The sequence below is a fragment of the Gymnoscopelus braueri genome, assembly GCF_963280865.1.
Source record: "Gymnoscopelus braueri genome assembly, chromosome: 23".
Taxonomy (NCBI): domain Eukaryota; kingdom Metazoa; phylum Chordata; class Actinopteri; order Myctophiformes; family Myctophidae; genus Gymnoscopelus; species Gymnoscopelus braueri.
In genome coordinates, this window is record NC_137625.1 from 14861804 (window position 1) to 14881316 (window position 19513).

Consider the following 19513-nt stretch of genomic DNA (forward strand, 5'->3'; position numbering starts at 1 on the left):
TCAAATTAATCAACTTCCACTGACGTCACAGTCTGATGTGATTTGTCAACTCTATTCCCTGGTGTTTGTGACCATCTATAAGTCTTATGGATGGTCACGAACACATTTTGAAATTGAACGAGTGGTTCAGTAGAAAAAAGTTCATAACTCCATCCCGAGTCGACCGCAGCTAAAAACCCAAGCCTATGGGACTTGCGCTTAATACCTTTTTTTTTAAAGTGTTGGATGCGCCTCTCCGGGAGTCTCGCAAGACGAGATTTCACCCGTGACATCATCCACGTCACTTTGTCAACACTACGGCGGCCCATTGGAGACAAAAACATTGTGAAGGGGTTTCTGTCCATAACAGCGTTAGATCTCACAAATTTTTTTTTTTTCAAATTTCAAATACTAAATAAGTAAAGTACAAATACCTCAAAATTGTACTTAAGTACAGTACTTGAGTACATCACCACTGCCACTGCTTGTGTGTAAAGTGCAAACAGGATGACATCACCCCAGAGTAAAACATTGTTCCGTCATGGTTGGCACCGTGCCTATCGCTGTCAAACCTTGGCACTGGTGCCAGGGGGTTGGTTCCTTGCTTGGTTGGTAGTAATTACTTGTGTGTATCTGGGAGTCACACACACACACACACACACACACACACACACACACACACACACACACACAAGTGGGCCACTTAAAGGCAGACTCAGTGATTTGATGACATAAGAAATGTATTTAGTTTGTGCTTACATTCAGGTAATTTTATATTTTACATTAAAGACTGTTAAAAAAACGTTGGCACAAAAAACAAAAAGTATTGAAAACGTCAGGAGGAGAGAAGGCAAAATATACAGCGAACGTCAAGAATAAAAATATATACTACCCAACCTGCACGGTACAGGAGCACAACTTCATTTAAAGAAGCAACTTTTCGGTCACAGACGACCTTCCTCAGGCAATAGCGTTGCTACTTCAACCCATTCAAACCGGGAACGCATCTGTGTAACCACTTGAACCATTATTTTATACTTTGGCTATTCAAAAATAGCAGATATACAAGCTCATAGCGCTGCACCGAGTGCCGCGCTATGAGCTTGTAGATCTGCCATTTTTGAAAAATTGTGAAAATGTGCAAATCTTTGAATATATATACAGTATACTTTTAAAGCGAACATTTGTGACTCAAATCTTTGCTTCTGGGGGTCCCTGGAACAAAATATTTTCAGATGGGGGTCCGCGGCCAAATACATATAATTTTGGGGGTCCTTGACATGAAAAGGTTTGAGAACCACTGATATAACATAATTTCTTTTCAAAAAACTGTTAGGATTTAGAAGACATTTGTAGAATCCCCAAAAGCAATAAGTTACACATTTTCGCTTAAAAATTTATATTTAAAGAATTGCACACATTTTCCAAAAATAGAAGATCTACAAGCTCATAGCGCAGTATCTTTTGTTGTTGATGTTCACTATACTTTACATTAACGAAAACTGCATAAAGTCTCCAATCCATAATCTCATGACTGAAATAGAAGACATTGTTTACAGTTCAGGGGGTGAGGCAATATGACTGTCAAATATCACAATTTCAGATTAAATACTTTAGGATTGATATTGTGACGATAATATCGTACAATAACCCTTTCTCTTTACGGTTTTAAAAATAGTGAAAGTATCAGCTTTACAAATCAGCTTAAGAGTTTTCTCAGTTTCTCTCTCTCTCTCTCTAGTGAGTGTGCACCCGCTGTTGCACTGGCCATTCAAAATCACTAAGCCTGCCTTTAAAAGCCATACTGTTCCAATTAACCCCCGAGACGAGTGCGGTATCTCGTGATAAACACAGCGAGGTCATGCGCTGGATTAAATGGAACAATAACAAAACAATGTAGAAAGGTCAAAGTCCTGAGTGGAGTAACAACATATAGCTGAACGGTACGATTCTTATGCACGTGACTTGGAAGTCCTTGGGAGTCGGTATGCAATCTGCAAGACCTTGTCAACCATAAATTACTTGAAAATACGTTGTTTAAAAGGATGCATTGTTTCCAACACACATTTGAACTTTTTAACTCAACATAAGCATAAGATAACCCAATTAGACATTGTAATTTTTTTATTTCTTTGGCTATTCAAAAATAGCATATCTACAAGCTCATAGCGCGGCACTCGTATATATTTTTTAAAAGCAAACATTTGTAAAATATATTTTTCCAGGGACTTCCAGAAGCAAAGATTTGAGTTGCAAATGTTCCCTTTAAAAAAAAATACATATATACAAATAAGATTTGCACAAATCTTCACGATTTTTCAAAAATAGCAGATCTAGAAGCTCATAGTGCGGCACCGAGTTGTATGAGCTTGAAGATCTGTGCACATCTTTCAATATATACTTTTTAAAGCAAACATTCATATCGTTGCTTCTGGGGGGTCCCCGGAACAAAATATTTTACAAATGTTTGCTTTAAAAAAATATATATATTCAAAGATTTGCACAAATGTTCAAAAATAGCAGATCTACAAGCTCATAGCACGGCACTCGGTGCCGTGCTATGAGCTTGTATATCTGCTATTTTTGAATAGCCAAAGAAATCTTAAAATGACACAGATGCGTTCCCGGTCTTAACGGATGAAGCAAGTTTGTTAAGATTGTTATGGAGTTACTATGTAGCCATTGCCAGTTTGCTGCTCGGGGGACTAAAAAACGACACTATGACAATTCACCGTCTGCAATTTTGTTCCAGCGTTTTAACCAGAACAGTGCATTGTCACCAACAGCACAGTGTCTCATGCAGGGTGATAAAAACGTGTTTCCTGGGTTTCGGGAATCTAAACACGCTGGCTGTTGCAGGAATCAGACTTTACAGGACATGTATATACTGTATATGTATATGTTTCCAGTCCTTGATACAGTATTCATAAAACAGTGCTTTGATTTTAACCACTTTGTTGTACGCGAAAGGGGCCAACACACAAGCTCACAACGTGCCGCTTTGCGACATATCGTGCGCTTGTAGATCTGCTATTTTCGCCAAATGTTAGCCTGTCACGACGTGCCCAGCAGTGTTGATTTTGACAGCAAATTTTGATTTAGTTTTAGTCATATTTTAGTCATCTGAAATGTTTTAGTTTTTGTCTAGTTTTAGTCGACTAAATAGTATTAGATTATAGTCGACTAAATCTACAGTTGATTTAGTCAACTAAAATGTATTTCGTCGGCGTCGTAATGGCTAATTTTACACTTGGTTGCATGCTGAAAACAGCAGATCTACAAGCTCACAACGCGTCACGCTGTAGATCTGCTATTTTCAGAGCGCAACACCCGTCGCAACCAAACATAAAATGACTTGTCTTAGTTCTACTGGATCTCTTCTCCACTAGTCTTAGTTCTACTGGATCTCTTCTCCACAAGTCCCTCACAAACAACTAAACGTCTTTATTTGCTCATGAAATTGTCAATATATTTAGGGTTTTTTATTTCATTTTTGTCAGTGAAAAAAGGAAGTCGACAAAAAAAAATTCGTCATAGTTTTAGTCGACGAAATCAACACTGGTGCCCAGAATAGGGCGCTAGGACTGTGGTTAAGTGATACCAAAGCAATGTGAAATGGAAGCACTGTTTTATGAATACCGCATCCCAGACAGGAAACATAACCATGTCCTGTGCAAAAGGTCTGATTCCTTGCGATAGTGTCGTGTCACTGTGTCCTTGAGCAAGAACGCTGAACCCCCCCCCCCCTACCTGCTGACTCATTGTAAGATCAGTCTGGGTGACAATGTCAGCTAAAAGCTAAAGAGTTCCTTTAAGGTCAGGTCATGTCAGGAGACGGCAGTCTTGGAGCTACTGCTTCCTCTTGGCCAGCTCGGTCTGGATCTGCTGAGGAAACTGCTGTAGGTGCTTGTTGACGCACGGCAAGCAGAACCTCTTAGTGTAGAAGAGACTGCAGTCCTGTGAGGAGACAAAAAACAAGTGTCAGAGAGCTCATGGGTTCTAGAACATTGGTTCTCAAAGTGGGGTCCTTGAGGGGGGTGCCCGAGTGCCGCGCTATGAGCTTGTAGATCTGCTATTTTTGAAAAATCGTGAAAATTTGTGCAAATCTTTGAATATATATTTTTTCAATGGGAACATTTGTAACTCAAATCTTTGCTTCTGGGGGGTCCCTGGAACAAAATATTTTGAGATGGGGGTCCGCGGCCAAATACATCGACTCGACTTTGACATGAAAAGGTTTGAGAACCACTGTTCTAGAACAATGTTTCTCAAAAGGAAATGTCCGGAACCCTTAGTTTGATATGCATTTGGCCCCGGACCCCCATTCTTTCATCTCTGAGACCCCAGTCTACACTGTAAAAGCCTCCGTTTATTTAGTCTCACGAGCCAGACTGTTACCTCCAACTTTTTCAAACGCTTCCATCATACAGTCTGGAGCAACGGAAGCTCTGAAAATGATCCGTGGGTAAAGTGGATGTCCCCGCTTCCGTTTCGTCTTTACAGTTGCACACATTTGTCCCAATATATAATCTCAACATGGCCAGAAAAGGCTTTCCAATGACGTAAACAACCATCATAAACAAAAATTGCAGCTCTGCATAGATAGAGGAACAGCAGCAATATTTAAGGCCAACAAAATGAAAAGAAAAAACGTGTAAACCTACTTTGGGAAAAAGCATTACGTAATGGTCAAACCCTGAAATAATTTACATATGGCAGTCTTTGGTGTTGGGACAGTGTAGTTTAGAGTTTTAAAATATATTTTACATTTCTCTGCTATTGAGAGGTGTAGTTACAGACTCTATGGTTCCCAAACACTGGGTTTATTTAACACTGTTTTTTATTTTTCAAATTATTGTTTCAAAACATTTTCAAAAAGTAAAAACAAAAAAAAACACTTTTTTTCCTCTCTAAATTCTCAAAATTTAGAGTAACAAATAAATGTTTGCCCCTTTTTCTCCCCAATTTAGTCGTTATGCCAATTAATTTCTCCCCACACACATTGATGTGTTGTCACTGCTGTCGTATCCTACTGACTCAGTGCCAGTGAGGAGCCCCCACCGGAAGGACGAAGAGCCTTCGTCCTACTCCTCCCGCCCAACACTCCCCGCTGACAGATGCCGCCCCAGCCCGTTGGAGTACGTGCAATGACAAATATCACCCTCCCCGCCCGGCTTCCCTCCCCCCAACACGGGCCAATTGTGTTCATATAGACGCTCGACAAAGCCGGATGCACTACGGTGGATTCGAACCCACAACCTCTGTGGTGGTGGGCATGGACTTTACCACTGCGCCACCCGAGTGTCACCAAAAAAAAAAAAAAAAAAAAATTAAACAGAATCCTAATATACAATTGAGAGTCCCGCACATGCGCAACGGTCGGTCGTAGGTGTACGGTCGGTCGGTCGTCCACCGTCTACTCTCATACGGGTCCTTTAGCACACGTTGGCCAATCAGGGACCGAGCCGAGTGCAGCCGACTAGAGCCGAGCGAAAACGAACGCCGGCCATTGAAATGGCTCCGTCTCCACCTCAACCGGACATCACTGCCCTTTCGCTCACGCACAATAAGGTAATCATAGCTGCTTTTTCCTTCTTTCAACGTTGTGCACGTGTGTATACGTCCTGTGCGTGTGTGTTTGTTACTGTGCCTTACGTACTTTCGCGGTTTGTCCGTGCGGTCTTCTACACCGACGTTTGGGATCAGTGTTGCCAGAGAAACAAGTGTGTGCGAGAAACAAGCAACCAGGTTTATGAAAACAAGCCCAAAAGAAGCGAGCCCTTCAACCCGCGGTGTCGAACTCTAGAGGTAATAAAAAAAGGCTTTTCATGTAGATTAATTGAATAATCAAGAACCAGTTTTTATAATTTCTTTCCATTTTAAAAATGTTCTCTTATATATCAACCAATCGACAAGAAAAAACATTTTAATAGTTTTTTTTATCAATTAAATCAATTTGTTTAATTAACCACTTAACCTTGTATTATTATAATACTTTGTTGTACAGTGATGGTGTGCAAAATATAGAAAATTCCCGATCTACAAGCTCACAATGCATCACATCGCGAGTCGCAGCGTTTTCTTTTTTCTTTTAGTCCTTTAATAATCGTTCATTCATTGTAACCGAGGCATTAGTTAAAATTAATCGTGAAATTGATATGAAGTCATGTCACCCAGCCCTCCTCTAAGGCATTGGTTCTCAAAGTGGGGTCCGGGAACCCCCAGGGGTCCTTGAGGGGGTTCCAGGGGGTACCCAGCAAAATGTGTGAATATAGCATCACATTAATTTTAACCTTTTATATTTTGGCTATTCAAAAATAGCAGATATACAAGCTCATAGCAAGGCACCGAGCTATGAGCTTGTAGATCTGCTATTTTTTTTTTTATCTTGAAGATTCGTGCAAATCTTTGAAGATATTTATTTTATCTATTTATAAAGTGAACATTTTAACACAAATCTTTGCTTCTGAGAGTCCCTGGCACAACATATTTTCAGATGGGGGTCCTCGGCCAAATATATATCAATTTGGGGGTCCCTGGCATGAAAAGGTTTGAGATGCACTGCTCTAAGGTCTAACTTGGATAGAGTGGAAAATGTAAGTATACTGTATGTATTAAGTGTAAAACTTAAACTTGAGCTAAAGAAAAATAATTAGAAGAAGGGTGTGTGTGCAACTTCAGATTCAAGGTAAGAATAAAATGATCACAGTCATACTCCTTTACAATGTCTCAATACAGGAGACTGTGCATTTCTTGGAAAAAAGATGTTGACTCAGCACCTTAGAATAGACACATGCAAGCAGTCACGCACTCAGTCACACACACACCCACCCCCACACACACACACACACACCTTATCTAATCTAGAATGATGTCATCAGCCCCAGGAGTAGAATGACAACATACTTCCTACCATCCAGAATCCTACTGTGTGACCAACTACAACTAACCATCATGATGGGTGTTTCATCAATGGTGGAAAAAGTACTCACATTCTTAAAGTAAAAGTATCAATACTGCAATGTAGAAATACTACTGTATGTTAGAAGTAAAACTCCGGAAGTACTCATTATGCAGAATGTCCCATTTCACAAGTTTTCAAATGTATAAAATGTATACAAATACCAGATCTACAAGCTCACAATGAGCTCATAATGAGCTTGTAGATCAGCTATTTTCAAATGGCCGAAATGTATATAGGACTGAAGTGGGTAATTTATGTTTTGTAATAATAATCGAAATCTACAAAGTAACTAAAGTTTTCAAATAATTGTAGTGGAGTAAAAGTACAATATTTGCCTTTGAGATGTAGTGGAGTAAAAGTTAAAGTACTGAAAATTGGGAATACTCGAGTAAAGTAAAAAATACCTCAAAACTGTACTCAAGTACAGTACTTGAGAAAATTTACTTAATTACTTTACACCACTGCGTTTCATTCTTCTACTACAGTGCTTCTCAAACTTTTGCTTACATCAAGGACCCCCAAATGTATATGTATTTGGCTGTGGACCCCCCCCCATCTGAAGATATTTTGTGCCAGGGACCCCCAGAAGAAAAGATTTGAGTAAAAAAATGCAAAAATTAATTTATTTGCACAACTTTTCAAGATTTGTCAAAAAATATCAGATCTACAAGCTCACCGCACTATGAGCTTGTAGATCTGCTATTTTTAAATAGCTAAATAGATTTGTGTTGTTAAAATGTTATAAAAATACTCAAAACGTTCAATTTCTTCCCCCCCCCCCCCCCAAGATTTTGTTTTTTTAAACAGCAGATCTACAAGCTCACGGCACGTCACATGGTGATGCGTCGTGAGCTTGTAGATCTGCTTTTTTCAAATAACCAATGTATATATCGTTGAAGTGGTTCAATTGATTTTTATGCTATATCAACTTGTTTAGTTGGGGACCCCCTGGAACCCCCTCAAGGACCCCTGGTCCTTGAGGGGGTTGAGGGGGGTTGAGGGGGGGGCACTGTACTAAATACAGTCCATGGCATGAAAGTCATGAAACCATGTTTTAACCAGGAAATAATGTCATTTTTAGATTTCTTTGGCTATTCAAAAAATAGCAGATATACAAGTTCAGAGAGCTATGAGCTTGTAGATCTGCTATTTTTGAAAAATCTTAAAATGATGTGCAAATCTTTAAATAAATATACTGTATATATTTAAAGCAAACATTTGTAACTCAAATCTTTGCTTCTGGGGGATTCTATAAATGTCTTCTAAATCCTAACAGTTTTTTGAAACACTTGTGTATTTATATATATGTATTTGGGTGCGGACCCCCATCTCAAATGTTTAGTTCCAGGGACCCCCAGAAGAAAAGATTTGAGTAAAAAAATGCAAAAATGAAAAGATTTGCACAAATTTCCAAGATTGTTCAAAAAATATCAGATCTACAAGCTCACCGCGCTATGAGCTTGTTTTGTTTTGTTTTGTTTTATTAGGATCCCCATTAGCTTTTGCCATGACAAAAGCTAGTCTTCCTGGGGTCCGACACAGACAAACATTTGAACAGAAACATTGCTTACATCAATTTTACAATTTTCTCTAAAAAGAACTTGTAGATCTGCTATTTTTAAATAGCCAAAGTATAAAATAATGGTTAAAATCTAAAAAGACAGATGCGTTCCCGGTCTTAATGGGTGACGTGACGGTATAAAAAACAAATCCACCTCACCGCTCCAACACAAACAGGGATGTTGCATAAACTGCAGCTCGAGCCCAGAACCAGAAACTTCTCCTTGTCTGGACTGAAAGGATCCTTGGTTACAAAACACTCTTCCAGCAGCCTGGTGGACATACACACACACACACACACACAGTGAGTGTTTTATTTGAGTCCAAAAATTATATTAACTGCAGGCAATCAAATCAAACGGGGTTAGACAATTCATGAGCACCTAACACACACACACACACACACACACACACACACACAGTCCACAAATTACATTACAACTACAGGAAATCAAATATAACAGGGTTAGACAATTCGTGAACACCGTACACGCAACCACGCACGCACACACACACACACAATGCTCGGTCTGTAAAAGATGCAGCCACAAGGCCTCTGGTAAGAGGCTGTATAATGTGCAGTGCACACACGAACATGATTATTAAGTAAATGCACATACATAAATAGAATACAATTTAAGTAAATAGATATTCATATACGCTGCACAGTTCACATACACACATGGATAATATTTAGAAGTAGGAACATGCACACACAGCCTCTTCCAGCACCTCAAATGGTGATACAGCTAATGTACATACAGGCTGTAGGCTACTTGCCATTTCTATTCGTATCATACCATAAATACTATATTGCTGCTATTCTTCATTATTATGTCTTTGTTGTCGTTGTTATAGCTAAGCAAAGCACACAAAATAATCTTGTGTTCTAGATGCAGTGGTGTAAAGTAACTAAGTAGTGTACTTAAGTACACTTTTGGGGAATTTATAGCAGATCTACAAGCTCACAACACGTCGCATCGCGTTGTGAGCTTGTAGATCTGCTATTTTCAAAACATTTTAGTACTTTTACTTTTGGTACATTTTGATACCAATACCTTTGTACTTTTACTCAAGTAAATTTGGAATTCCGGACTTTTACTTGTAACAGTAGCAGTATTGCTACTTTTACTTAAGTAAAACATTTTAGTACTTTTTCCACCACTGTCTACTACTAGATGTAACAATAAGAACTTTGAATCATATTTGTACCAAATGTATTTTTGCTCCATTTGTTACATGCAGGACCATTTAACTCTGTTACAGCCTCCATTAACATGTGTTTTTCTTCTTCAAATAAACTCCACATGACTTTGAGTGTCTATAAAAAGCCAGTGGTCCTCAAAGTGGGGTCCAAATGTACCCTTACAGCCAGGTCTGTAACTCTGAGAGTGGCAGTGGTGGAAAACGTACACACGTTTTTTAGTTAAAGGGATATTTCACTTTCAAAAAAACTTTGTGTCATTTTATCATCTACTCAGGCTTTTGTGAGCCCCCCAGACAGCTTTTAAAGTTGCTTGATTCATTATTTAGATATTTGATATTCATTTTATCAGACACGCCCCCTTCCTATACAAACCCATTATAACTTCAAACTCCATTTTTAACATGTTAGATTCATCAAAAACACCCGTCTTGGTTCTGGTGACTCACCCTGCCCTCCTAATACGCGAGGGGGCCGTGTTTTTTTGATAACTTTTTTCATTTATTTTATTTAATTTTTTCATTGTATTTAATTTTTTTCATTTCCCAAAAAATATATTAAAAATAAATGAAAAAAGTTATCGAAAAAACACGGCCCCCTCACGTAATAGGAGGGCAGGGTGAGTCACCAGAACCAAGGACGGGTGTTTTTGATAAATCTAACATGTTAAAAATGGAGTTTGAAGTTATAATGGGTTTGTATGGGAAGGGGGCGTGTCTGACAAAAATGAATATCAAATATCTAAATACTGAATCAAGCAACTTAAAAACTGTCTGGGGGGCTCACAAAAGCCTGAGTAGACGATAAAATGACACAAAGTTTTTTTGAAAGTGAAATATGCCTTTAAGTAAAAGTATCAATACTGCAATATAGAAATACTCTCTTACAAGTAAAAGTCAGAAAAATGAACTTGAGTAAAAGTACAAAAGTATTGGTATCTAAATGTACTTAAAGTACCAAAAGTAGAAAGTACTCTTTAAGCAGAATGACAATGTCCCATTTCACAAGTTTTCAAATGTATAAAGATCTATTGAAAATAGCTCTGAATGTAGATCTACAAGCTCTGTGATCGGCCAAAAATGTATATAGGGCTTAAGTGGTTAATATATGTTTTGTAATAATAATCAAAATCTACAAAGTAACTAGTAACTCAAGTTTTCATATAATCGTAGTGGAGTAAAAGTATAATAATTGCCTCTGAGATGTAGTGGAGTAAAAGTACTGAAAACTGGAAAAACTCCAGTGAAGTGAAAAATACCTCAAAATTGCACTCAAGTACAGTACTTGAGTAAATGTTCTTAATTACTTTACACCACTACAGAGTTATAGGGGTCCTTGAAATGGACAGGTTTGACAACCACTGATATAAACATCCATGTAATGTTAGAATTTAGCACACATAGCCATGGTTCACATGACGCTCGTCTGTCACAAGTGTCATGGCGCTACTTGCTCCTGGTTTTGTTATTTTCTCCATTTACAACCCGTACATCTACATAAACGTTCACATTTCAAATATAAAGTACTGACCCCACGGATGTAACACGTTAAAACGCCCTGGTCTAAGTACCCATATATTCTGTTTTGTTCAATACAAATAAATTTAATCCGATCAGTGGCCATTTTTCTAAAAAAAATCCTTGCTTTCAACTACGCGACCCTATCGGTTGGGAGGGGTATTGCACTCTGATACATTATAATTTTATGAGAAAACGGCCGCCGATCGGATTAAAATGCTTTTTTATTGAATAATATGGAAGATACGGGTACTTAGACCCAGGCGTTTTAACTTGTTACATCCGTGGCAGTGGGGTCAGCACTTTATATTTGAAATCTGAATGTTTATGTAGATGTACGGGTTGTAAATGGAGAAATGTCCAAAACCAGGAACAAGTAGTGCCATGACTGTCATATCATGATATGACAGTCATGTTTCAGTGCTAGCATTTAGCAACACCTAGCAGTCATTCCTCTCTGTTAGTTGAAACACTTACACTATAGCTCTGGTGTTGGGAGGTTTCTGTCCGTAGTGAGTGAACGGAGAGGCTAACTGACACAGCTGACACACGAAGGTCTGCTCTGGAGCAGGGGGCTCACTGCGAAGCATTGTAAACCATGTACTTTAAACACTACAGGGAGACAGTTAGCCTGTTAGCCTAGCCACCTGTTGTCATAGTGTTCAACCCATGGTCCGGACGGAGGGACGACCAGTGTTGCCAGGTTTCGCGAGAGAAACAAGACAACCAGGTCTATGAAGCCCAAAAAAAGCGAGCCCTTCTCCCCATGTTAAACATTATATATTGGCTATTTGAAAATAGATCTGCTATTTTCAACATATATAATTTTTTTGAAACATTTTAACAACACAAATCTTGTATGGGGGTCCCTGGTATAAAATATTCTCAGATGCGGGTCTGCAGACAAATACATATTAATTTTGAGGTCCTTGACTTGAAAATGTTTTAGAACCACTGGTTTAAACAACAATAGGAAACAAGCCCAAATACACTTTAGAAACTAGACCAAAAAAACGCAACCCGCAACTACTCATATTTACAAGCAACTTTACAGAAGACCAACGTCGCTTATAGTAAGCAGGCATGGCAACAATGATCCCAGACAACGTTCACAACCAAATAGCCAATCACAATGTGGTCAGCTTTCCAGACTATGGGATTGAGACTTTTCCTGCTTCCCTTGGTGACGTATTCACGGAGCTCTGCCGCCACCTACTGGTATGGAGTGAGGTAAAAAGAAAAAAAAAGAAGAAAAAAAAGCCAAACTCCAGTAACTACATTTAAGGTAACTGAGTACATTTCCTCCAGTACTGCACTTAAGCAAAATGTTGAGGTATTTCTTACTTTACTGGAGTATTTTCAATTTCCAGTACTTTTTCTCAGTTTTGTATAAATCAAAAATGTATCTTTAGGTCTATATTAGTAGTTCGCAAAGTGGGGTACAGGGACCCTCTGGGTTCTTTGAGGGAGTTCCAAATGGACACTTAAAAAGGTCTGTAACTCTGAGAGTGTACAAATGGAACTGAAATTAAAATGTTTGAGAACCAAACCAAAGGTCTATATACTTCAAACAAAATAGATAGATATATCTCTTTAATAGTGCGTAATCATATTTGAAATCTAAACTCCAAACAACCACTGGTCCCTTATGGGTCCATTTGGTTCCTGAGGTGCTGCAGATGTTTTTCGTCACCGATATATAGGGGGAGAACAGGTGAATTTGAAAAGCGTCCCATAAGGCCTTATGAATGCAACATCCAGTCAACCAAAAAATTGGAATCGCATGTTGAGGAGCTTCAACATAGCACACCTCCAAAATCACTGCCACTACTGGCCATATAGGCAGTGCCACAAATGCGCTCCAAGTTGCACTGTATGTTAAATGCTACAGTACCATGAGCCCTGGCTAGACAACCTGGCAGAAATATGTGTGTCTTTATGTTTATTTCCAGTCTTTATGTGTGTGATGATGACCGGCGGAGACTCCTACTGAGTCTCCTATTGACCGATGACCCAGTCATCAAATTATTGGCTTAGGAATGCAACAAAAACATTCCTAAGCCAATAAATGTAATTGAAACAAAATAAGTAATGTTTTGGGTGAACTACTCCTTTAAAGGGATATTTCACTTTCAAAAAAACGTTGGGTCATTTTATCGTCTACTCAGGCTTTTGTGAGCCCCCCAGACCGTTTTTAAGTTGCTTGATTTTATTTAGATATTTGATAATCATTTTATCAGACACGCCCCCTTCCTATACAAACCCATTATAACTTCAAACTCCATTTTAACCTGTTAGATTCATCAAAAACACCCGTCCTTGTTTCTGCTGACTCAACCTGCCCTCCTAATACGTGAGGGGGCCGTGTTTTTTCGATAACTTTTTTCATTTATTTAATTTAATTTTTTTATTGTATTTAATTTTTTTCATTTTCCAAAAAAAATATTAAAAATAAATGAAAAAAGTTATCGAAAAAACACGGCCCCCTCGCGTATTAGGAGGTTTGAAAGTGAAATATCCCTTTAAGTGTTGACATTTTTACCATTGAGCAATTTAATAGAGCCGGCCTGGTTTCTCGGGGAATGAATTGAATCTTGACCATCAGGTCAAGATTCAATTCATTCATTTCATTCAATTGAATGAATTGAACAATTCATTCGTGTCAGATCCTGTGTCTAGGTAAGACATGACCTTTGACACGATCTAAATGTCTCAATAGAAGAGCAGAGAGACAAAATACAACCAACCCAATTATATATATATATACGGTATATATTGTATTAACATACTCTACCATAAAGATTGGACAAAATTACATTTTATTTATTAAAAAAGGTTATAGTGAGGCACTTTAAGCACTTAAACCAGATAGATAACATATTTGAGGCCAAACAAGATATTCCAATTGGTGTTTCTCATAGCGTGGCACCGAGTGCTGTGCTATGAGCTTGTAGATCTGCTATTTTTGAAGAATCCCTGGCACAAAATATTTTTGGGATGGGGGTCCGCAGCCAAATACATATCATTTTGGGGGTCCTTCACATGAAAAAGTTTGAGAACAACTGATCTAACAGACAGTCAGTCAGTCAGTCACATATGGCCCATTAAGCTATGACTTACCTTCATGATGGAAAATGTGATCGATATAGAGCTCAACATGTTGTGTTCTTTCAGCAGCAGATGAGGGTGATGTGGAGGCCCAGGACATCATCCACTTGGTTTTCCCTCGAGGTGTTTACCTCAGTGCTCTCGGATGAACCTTAAGAGCACAAACATAACTAAATTGTTCCCTTAAACCACTTTCAACCTGGTGCCCCCACTTTGGGCATGCATCTGCTGGTCACTACTGCCATCCAGTGGCTGCTTCAAACGTTACACCACTTAAACTGAAGGTTTCAACCTATATTTTACAGTCTATGGTTTCAACACTGTGCTGCAAAAAGCTGCTGGTCAGTTGTGTCTGTGAGCTATAATGATACAAATTTAGTTTAAATGTCAAGTGGGATATTTTTCACTGTGAGGAACATCTCGCTTGACATTTACTAATCAAAAATGATAAGACAATGCACATTTATGAATTAACATGAGACGCAAATCACATTTCAACACCCTAATCATAATTATTGCTTCTCATCATGTTTCAAAGTGAAAGTGATATTTTCTGGTTAAAGCAAAACGTTTGTTTTAAACAGTTATAGATTTCTAGATTGTTAGTAATCACTGAACACTATAGCCTAGTAGCCTTGGATCAAGACTATCATAGATATTAGGCATTTCATCTAGTTTTGCTTAGATACAAAGCAAAAGTCAGACTCTATAAAATATATCTATATTTGTGATCCGAGGCCAACAGTATAGTATAGCCTTATGTTTGTTCACTAACAGGGGTGGTCTCCCCTTCTTTCCAGCTGAGCTTGTAAATCTTCCATAATATTGCCCTACAAGCCTATTTCAGTTTACTGAAATTCCTGCCTTACCTCAGATGTTAAATATTTTGCTGTTCCAATGAAAAATAAGTGACCATGGTCCTGCCATCAGGTTGATGAACTGTTTATATTATTGTCATTTTATTCTTTATATGTACGAAGCACAATCTGTGGAATAAGCCCCAAAAACATTGTACTGCTTTTGGTCAATAACAAAGTGTCTGTCAGGTGGAATCCTCATGTCCAAAACTGTTAAATTTCAGGATTCAAAAATAGTGGCAGATCTACAAGCTCAAAACTTGAGGATCTGCTACTTTTGCGAGTATGCTGAAGTAGGCCATCAATTTAGGTCAAAACAAAGTTAATATATGGATATGAGGTTTCTGCCCGACAACATAATTCATCTTGACACATTAGCAAAGTCAGTTTATGCTTTCAAGCCTGCACTGAAAACCTTACTTGCATATCTAGATGAAATGGTAGCTGCCAGTTATACCCTCTCATTCTGGTCTTAATTCTGGATACAGTTTCTTTTGTACATTGCAAAATGTTCAGCCACTAGATTTTATGTCATGCAGTATCTCGTTGCTGTCTGGAAGAAACCTCCCATCTCCATATTCTAACTGTTTCGTAAATGAATGCCCTACTTTATCATACAGCGTCACACAAAGGCATTAAAAGTAGCAGATGCGCAAGCCCGAAACGCTGCACGAAGCGACGCGTTTCGAGCTGGTAGATCTGCTACTTTTGAATCCTGAAACGTGACCGTTTTGGACATGAGGTTTCCACTTGACAGCAAAGCTCTGCAAGAACTCATTCAATTTCTGTCTGTTTAAACAGGAACCCATAATAAGTTAAAGGTAGGGTAAGTGATATTTTTTGGTTAAAACAAAAAGTATTTTGTTAAAAAGGTTAAAATACTATATTCTGATAGTAATCATCGCTATAGAGTGTTTTTTCAGTAACAGATGTCTCCCTGAGTCTCCAGCTCTTTAATAAACAGAAAATACATTTTTCGGTAAGTGTCAAAATCTCAGCCAATCAGGAGAAAGTACCCATTTTTAAGCTTAATTTGTATAGTGTTCCAGTTCCAATTTTGCATGCTCATTTCTTAGTGTCATCACTTCCAATTTCACTTGTTTAATCTGTATCCTGATTGAGTTCTGTCCTGGTTGGATAAAATTGGAAATGAAACTGAAACGAAAATGCATTTTCTGTTTTATAAAGAGCTGGAGAGACAAGGAGACTCCTAATACTGAACAAACACTCTATAGCAATGAGTACTATCAGAATATAGAGCTATTTAACAATTATTTTAACCAACGCAAATCACTTACCCTACCTTTAATCAATTCGTGTAATTTAGCATCTCAGAGAAGTCCTTGAATTTCCCTTGTGCTGTATCCAAATGATCTGGATTATAATAAACACATTACACAATTTTTCCATTCAACAAAGAGCTTTTTATTCAACAAATGCTTACCCGTCACAAGTATTTTATCATCTTATAACTCACGTCAGTTCATGGAACAATATCACGTCTCGCATGCAGTTTGATTTTATCATAAATCAAATAAAATTGTACCGAGTCATTCGAAGCGGGGCTCGAGAGGTAGAGTGGTCGTCTCGGGGGGGAAAGGGGAGGTTCTTGGTTTGATTCCCTGGTCCTTCTGGCTGCCTGTCAAGCCATGTGTCCTTGGATGTGTCCTTGGTGTACATTGTAAAGCGCTTTGGAGAAAGGCACTATATTTATGCACCATTTTACAATGAGAGACAACTGACTGAATGAGTTCACATTTTCAAGTTTTACGGGTGTAAAGAGGAGTGGGTGAAATTGTTTTCTAGTGCAAGAATACACTAAACATTGTTTAACAATGCGGTACCCCCTCCATCTGTACATACATCCCACCCTTTTTTCCTTAAATTGCTTAGGCAATGTAAACGTATGTTTTCTCATGCCAATAAAAGCTCCTTTGAATTGAATACCAGTCACCCATTTTGTTCCACCAGCACGCTGAGTGAAGACTGACCTCATGGTCTCTCTCCGCCTTTTGCACCTGAACAGCCACAGCCAGGCCGCGGGGGAGGAGAGGTCCTTGTTTAGAGAGTCGAACCTGGAAAAGGGCTCAGACAACAGTGACTGTGGCAACAGGGACAGAACTGACACCTAGGCTACTACACAACGTAGTAAAACACAACCAACCGATACCTGCCCCCATCTGCCCGCTGGCCAAACGGGTTTTTGTTTTACCTGGAGTACACAAAGTGGCCGCCAGGACGAGAGAGGTGCGGTGCGTTTTGTGGCTCCTTTTGCTCTGGGCAGGCCGAGGCTGCGAGCAGGAGCAGCGCCGCCTTGTGGGACGGAGCGGCCGGTGCGTCGCTTGCTGTGAGACAAAGAAAGCCCAACCATGAATCATGCGACATGAGCTTTACCATTTGCGACCAGGGATACACAATATAATAGTTTACATTAACATAGCGCATGTTATTTAAAAATAAACCTCAAAAAGAACACACGGTAATTTCAAAAATAACCCAAGCAGTATTTACCAGTTATTCACACTGAATCAAACTATTTACAAGTTCTACTCACACTGAATCAAACAGTATTTACAAGTTATATATTCACACCTCGTCTTTCTTTCAGACCAGTTTGGGGGAGGTCAGACTAGTTTCTCTAGTCCACGTAGAGACCGGTTCAGGCCTAGCTGGGTCGGGTTTCAGCAGCAGCTGTACGCACACAGCTCGGCCTCAAAGCTTCTCTGTTGAAAGGCAAGACATGTTTCATAATCAACCATGTTGTCCAGCGACACATACACACTGCTGGGGGACAGGTCTTCGCCATAAAGACCTGGAGGGGACACCGTAGACGTGGTAGTGGACTGGAAGTCGAACTGGTCGTCGTCCACGTCGGCCATCAGATACTGCGTGGTGTTGGCGGGCGCCATCGTCATGGCGGACGACGGCACTCGCGGCGGACTGCTGCCGTGCGCTACACGCGTAAAAGCGACGTTGTCGTGGCCGTTCTTCTCCGTCGTTTTCTGTCCGGCATCGACCACCTCGACCAGGCACATGAGCTGCAGTCTCTTCTGGTGTTGTTGTTTGCGGACGGTGGCTTTAGAGGAGCGGAGGGCTTTGCGCACGGTGGCTCGCAGGCCCCGGCGACGCAGCGGCCCCTTGGTCGAGGCCTCCGTCGACGAGTCCTCGTCCTTCGATCTCATCCTCAAACCGGCGGACACGCACTTCGTTCTTCTGCTACTGTTCAGTTTCACGTTGTTCTTTTCCATGATCATGTCAAAACACATAGTCAATAGTTCCTGGCTGGTTAGTGGTTACTGCTAAGAACCAATAGGAAAAAAATGGATGACTCACGCTGCGCTTCAAAGCGAATTTAAGTTAAGAAAACTCGAACAAATGTTCTCAAATAAACAAGTTGACAAACAAAAAAGACCCGCAAAAAGAATAGGTGTAGGGTATATATGTTTTCCTACTAGTTTTTTCTTTAAAACGGGACTTATTTAAGACGACGGTGGAGCGCGTGTGACCGAACTGCTTCTCTTAGGTCCTGAATAGAGTTTAACACAACGTCTGAGGCGCGTCAGCTTTTATGAATGACTCAACGGTGGAGCGTCTGTCTGCGTCCGGCGTCCAGCGTTGCCAGATTCTGCGAGAGAAATAAGCAGCCAGGTCTAGGAAAACAAGTCCAAAAGAAGCAACTGGGCCATACATGAGCACTTCACATTGGCTTTTTGAAAATAAAATTGTGAGCTTGTAGATCTGATATTTTCAAAAAAAAATTGGATTAAAAAAATAATAATAACAAATATTGTATGGGGGTCCCTGGTATAAAATATTTTCAGATGGTGGGTCAGCAGACAAATTAAATTGGGGGTCCTGGAAAACCACTGGTTTAAATTACATTAGGAGCCCAAACAAGCAACTACACCTTAGAAACAAGCCCATAGCAACTACACTTTAGAAACAAGCCCAAATAAGCAACTACACTTTAGAAACAAGCCCAACAACTACACTTTAGAAACGAGACCAAATAAGCAGCTACACTTTAGAAACAAGCCCAAATAAGCAACTACAGACAGTACACTTTACAAACAAGCCCAAATAAGCAACTACTTTTTAGAAATAAGCAACTACACTTTAGAAACAAGCCCCAAAAAGCAAAGTACACTTTGGAAACAAGCTTAAAAAAACGCAACCCACGACTACCAATATTTACAAGCAACTTTACAGAAAAAGAAGCACATCGTCGCTTATAATAAGCGGACATGGCAACACTGGTGAGAGGGTGCAGGGTGCTACTCTGCTGCCCCTAGCGGCGAGGAGGGACTGCGCGCGCGCGTGCGTG

The 19513-nt window shown here is 39.5% G+C and overlaps 2 protein-coding genes across 3 annotated transcripts; both read right to left on the reverse strand.

Moving 5' to 3' along the window:
• Window positions 1-1363: 1363 nt before the first annotated feature.
• On the reverse strand, window positions 1364-11866 carry cdpf1 (cysteine rich DPF motif domain containing 1). Its single transcript, XM_080421678.1, has 3 exons — window positions 11702-11866; window positions 8664-8775; window positions 1364-3936 (listed from the first exon to the last, which is right to left on the reverse strand). Exons 1-3 carry the CDS (start codon window positions 11812-11814, stop codon window positions 3829-3831), a joined length of 333 nt encoding a protein of 110 aa, XP_080277804.1. The 5' UTR covers window positions 11815-11866; the 3' UTR covers window positions 1364-3828.
• Window positions 11867-16596: 4730 nt separating this feature from the next.
• On the reverse strand, window positions 16597-18742 carry LOC308079777 (uncharacterized protein). Of its 2 annotated transcripts, XM_080421371.1 has the most exons (3): window positions 18002-18742; window positions 17782-17912; window positions 16597-17534 (listed from the first exon to the last, which is right to left on the reverse strand). In XM_080421371.1, exons 1-2 carry the CDS (start codon window positions 18453-18455, stop codon window positions 17902-17904), a joined length of 465 nt encoding a protein of 154 aa, XP_080277497.1. In that variant the 5' UTR covers window positions 18456-18742; the 3' UTR covers window positions 16597-17534; window positions 17782-17901. The 2 variants fall into 2 exon arrangements, with proteins under 2 accessions (XP_080277497.1, XP_080277496.1); XM_080421370.1 differs by having other exon boundaries at window positions 17782-18742.
• Window positions 18743-19513: the final 771 nt, after the last annotated feature.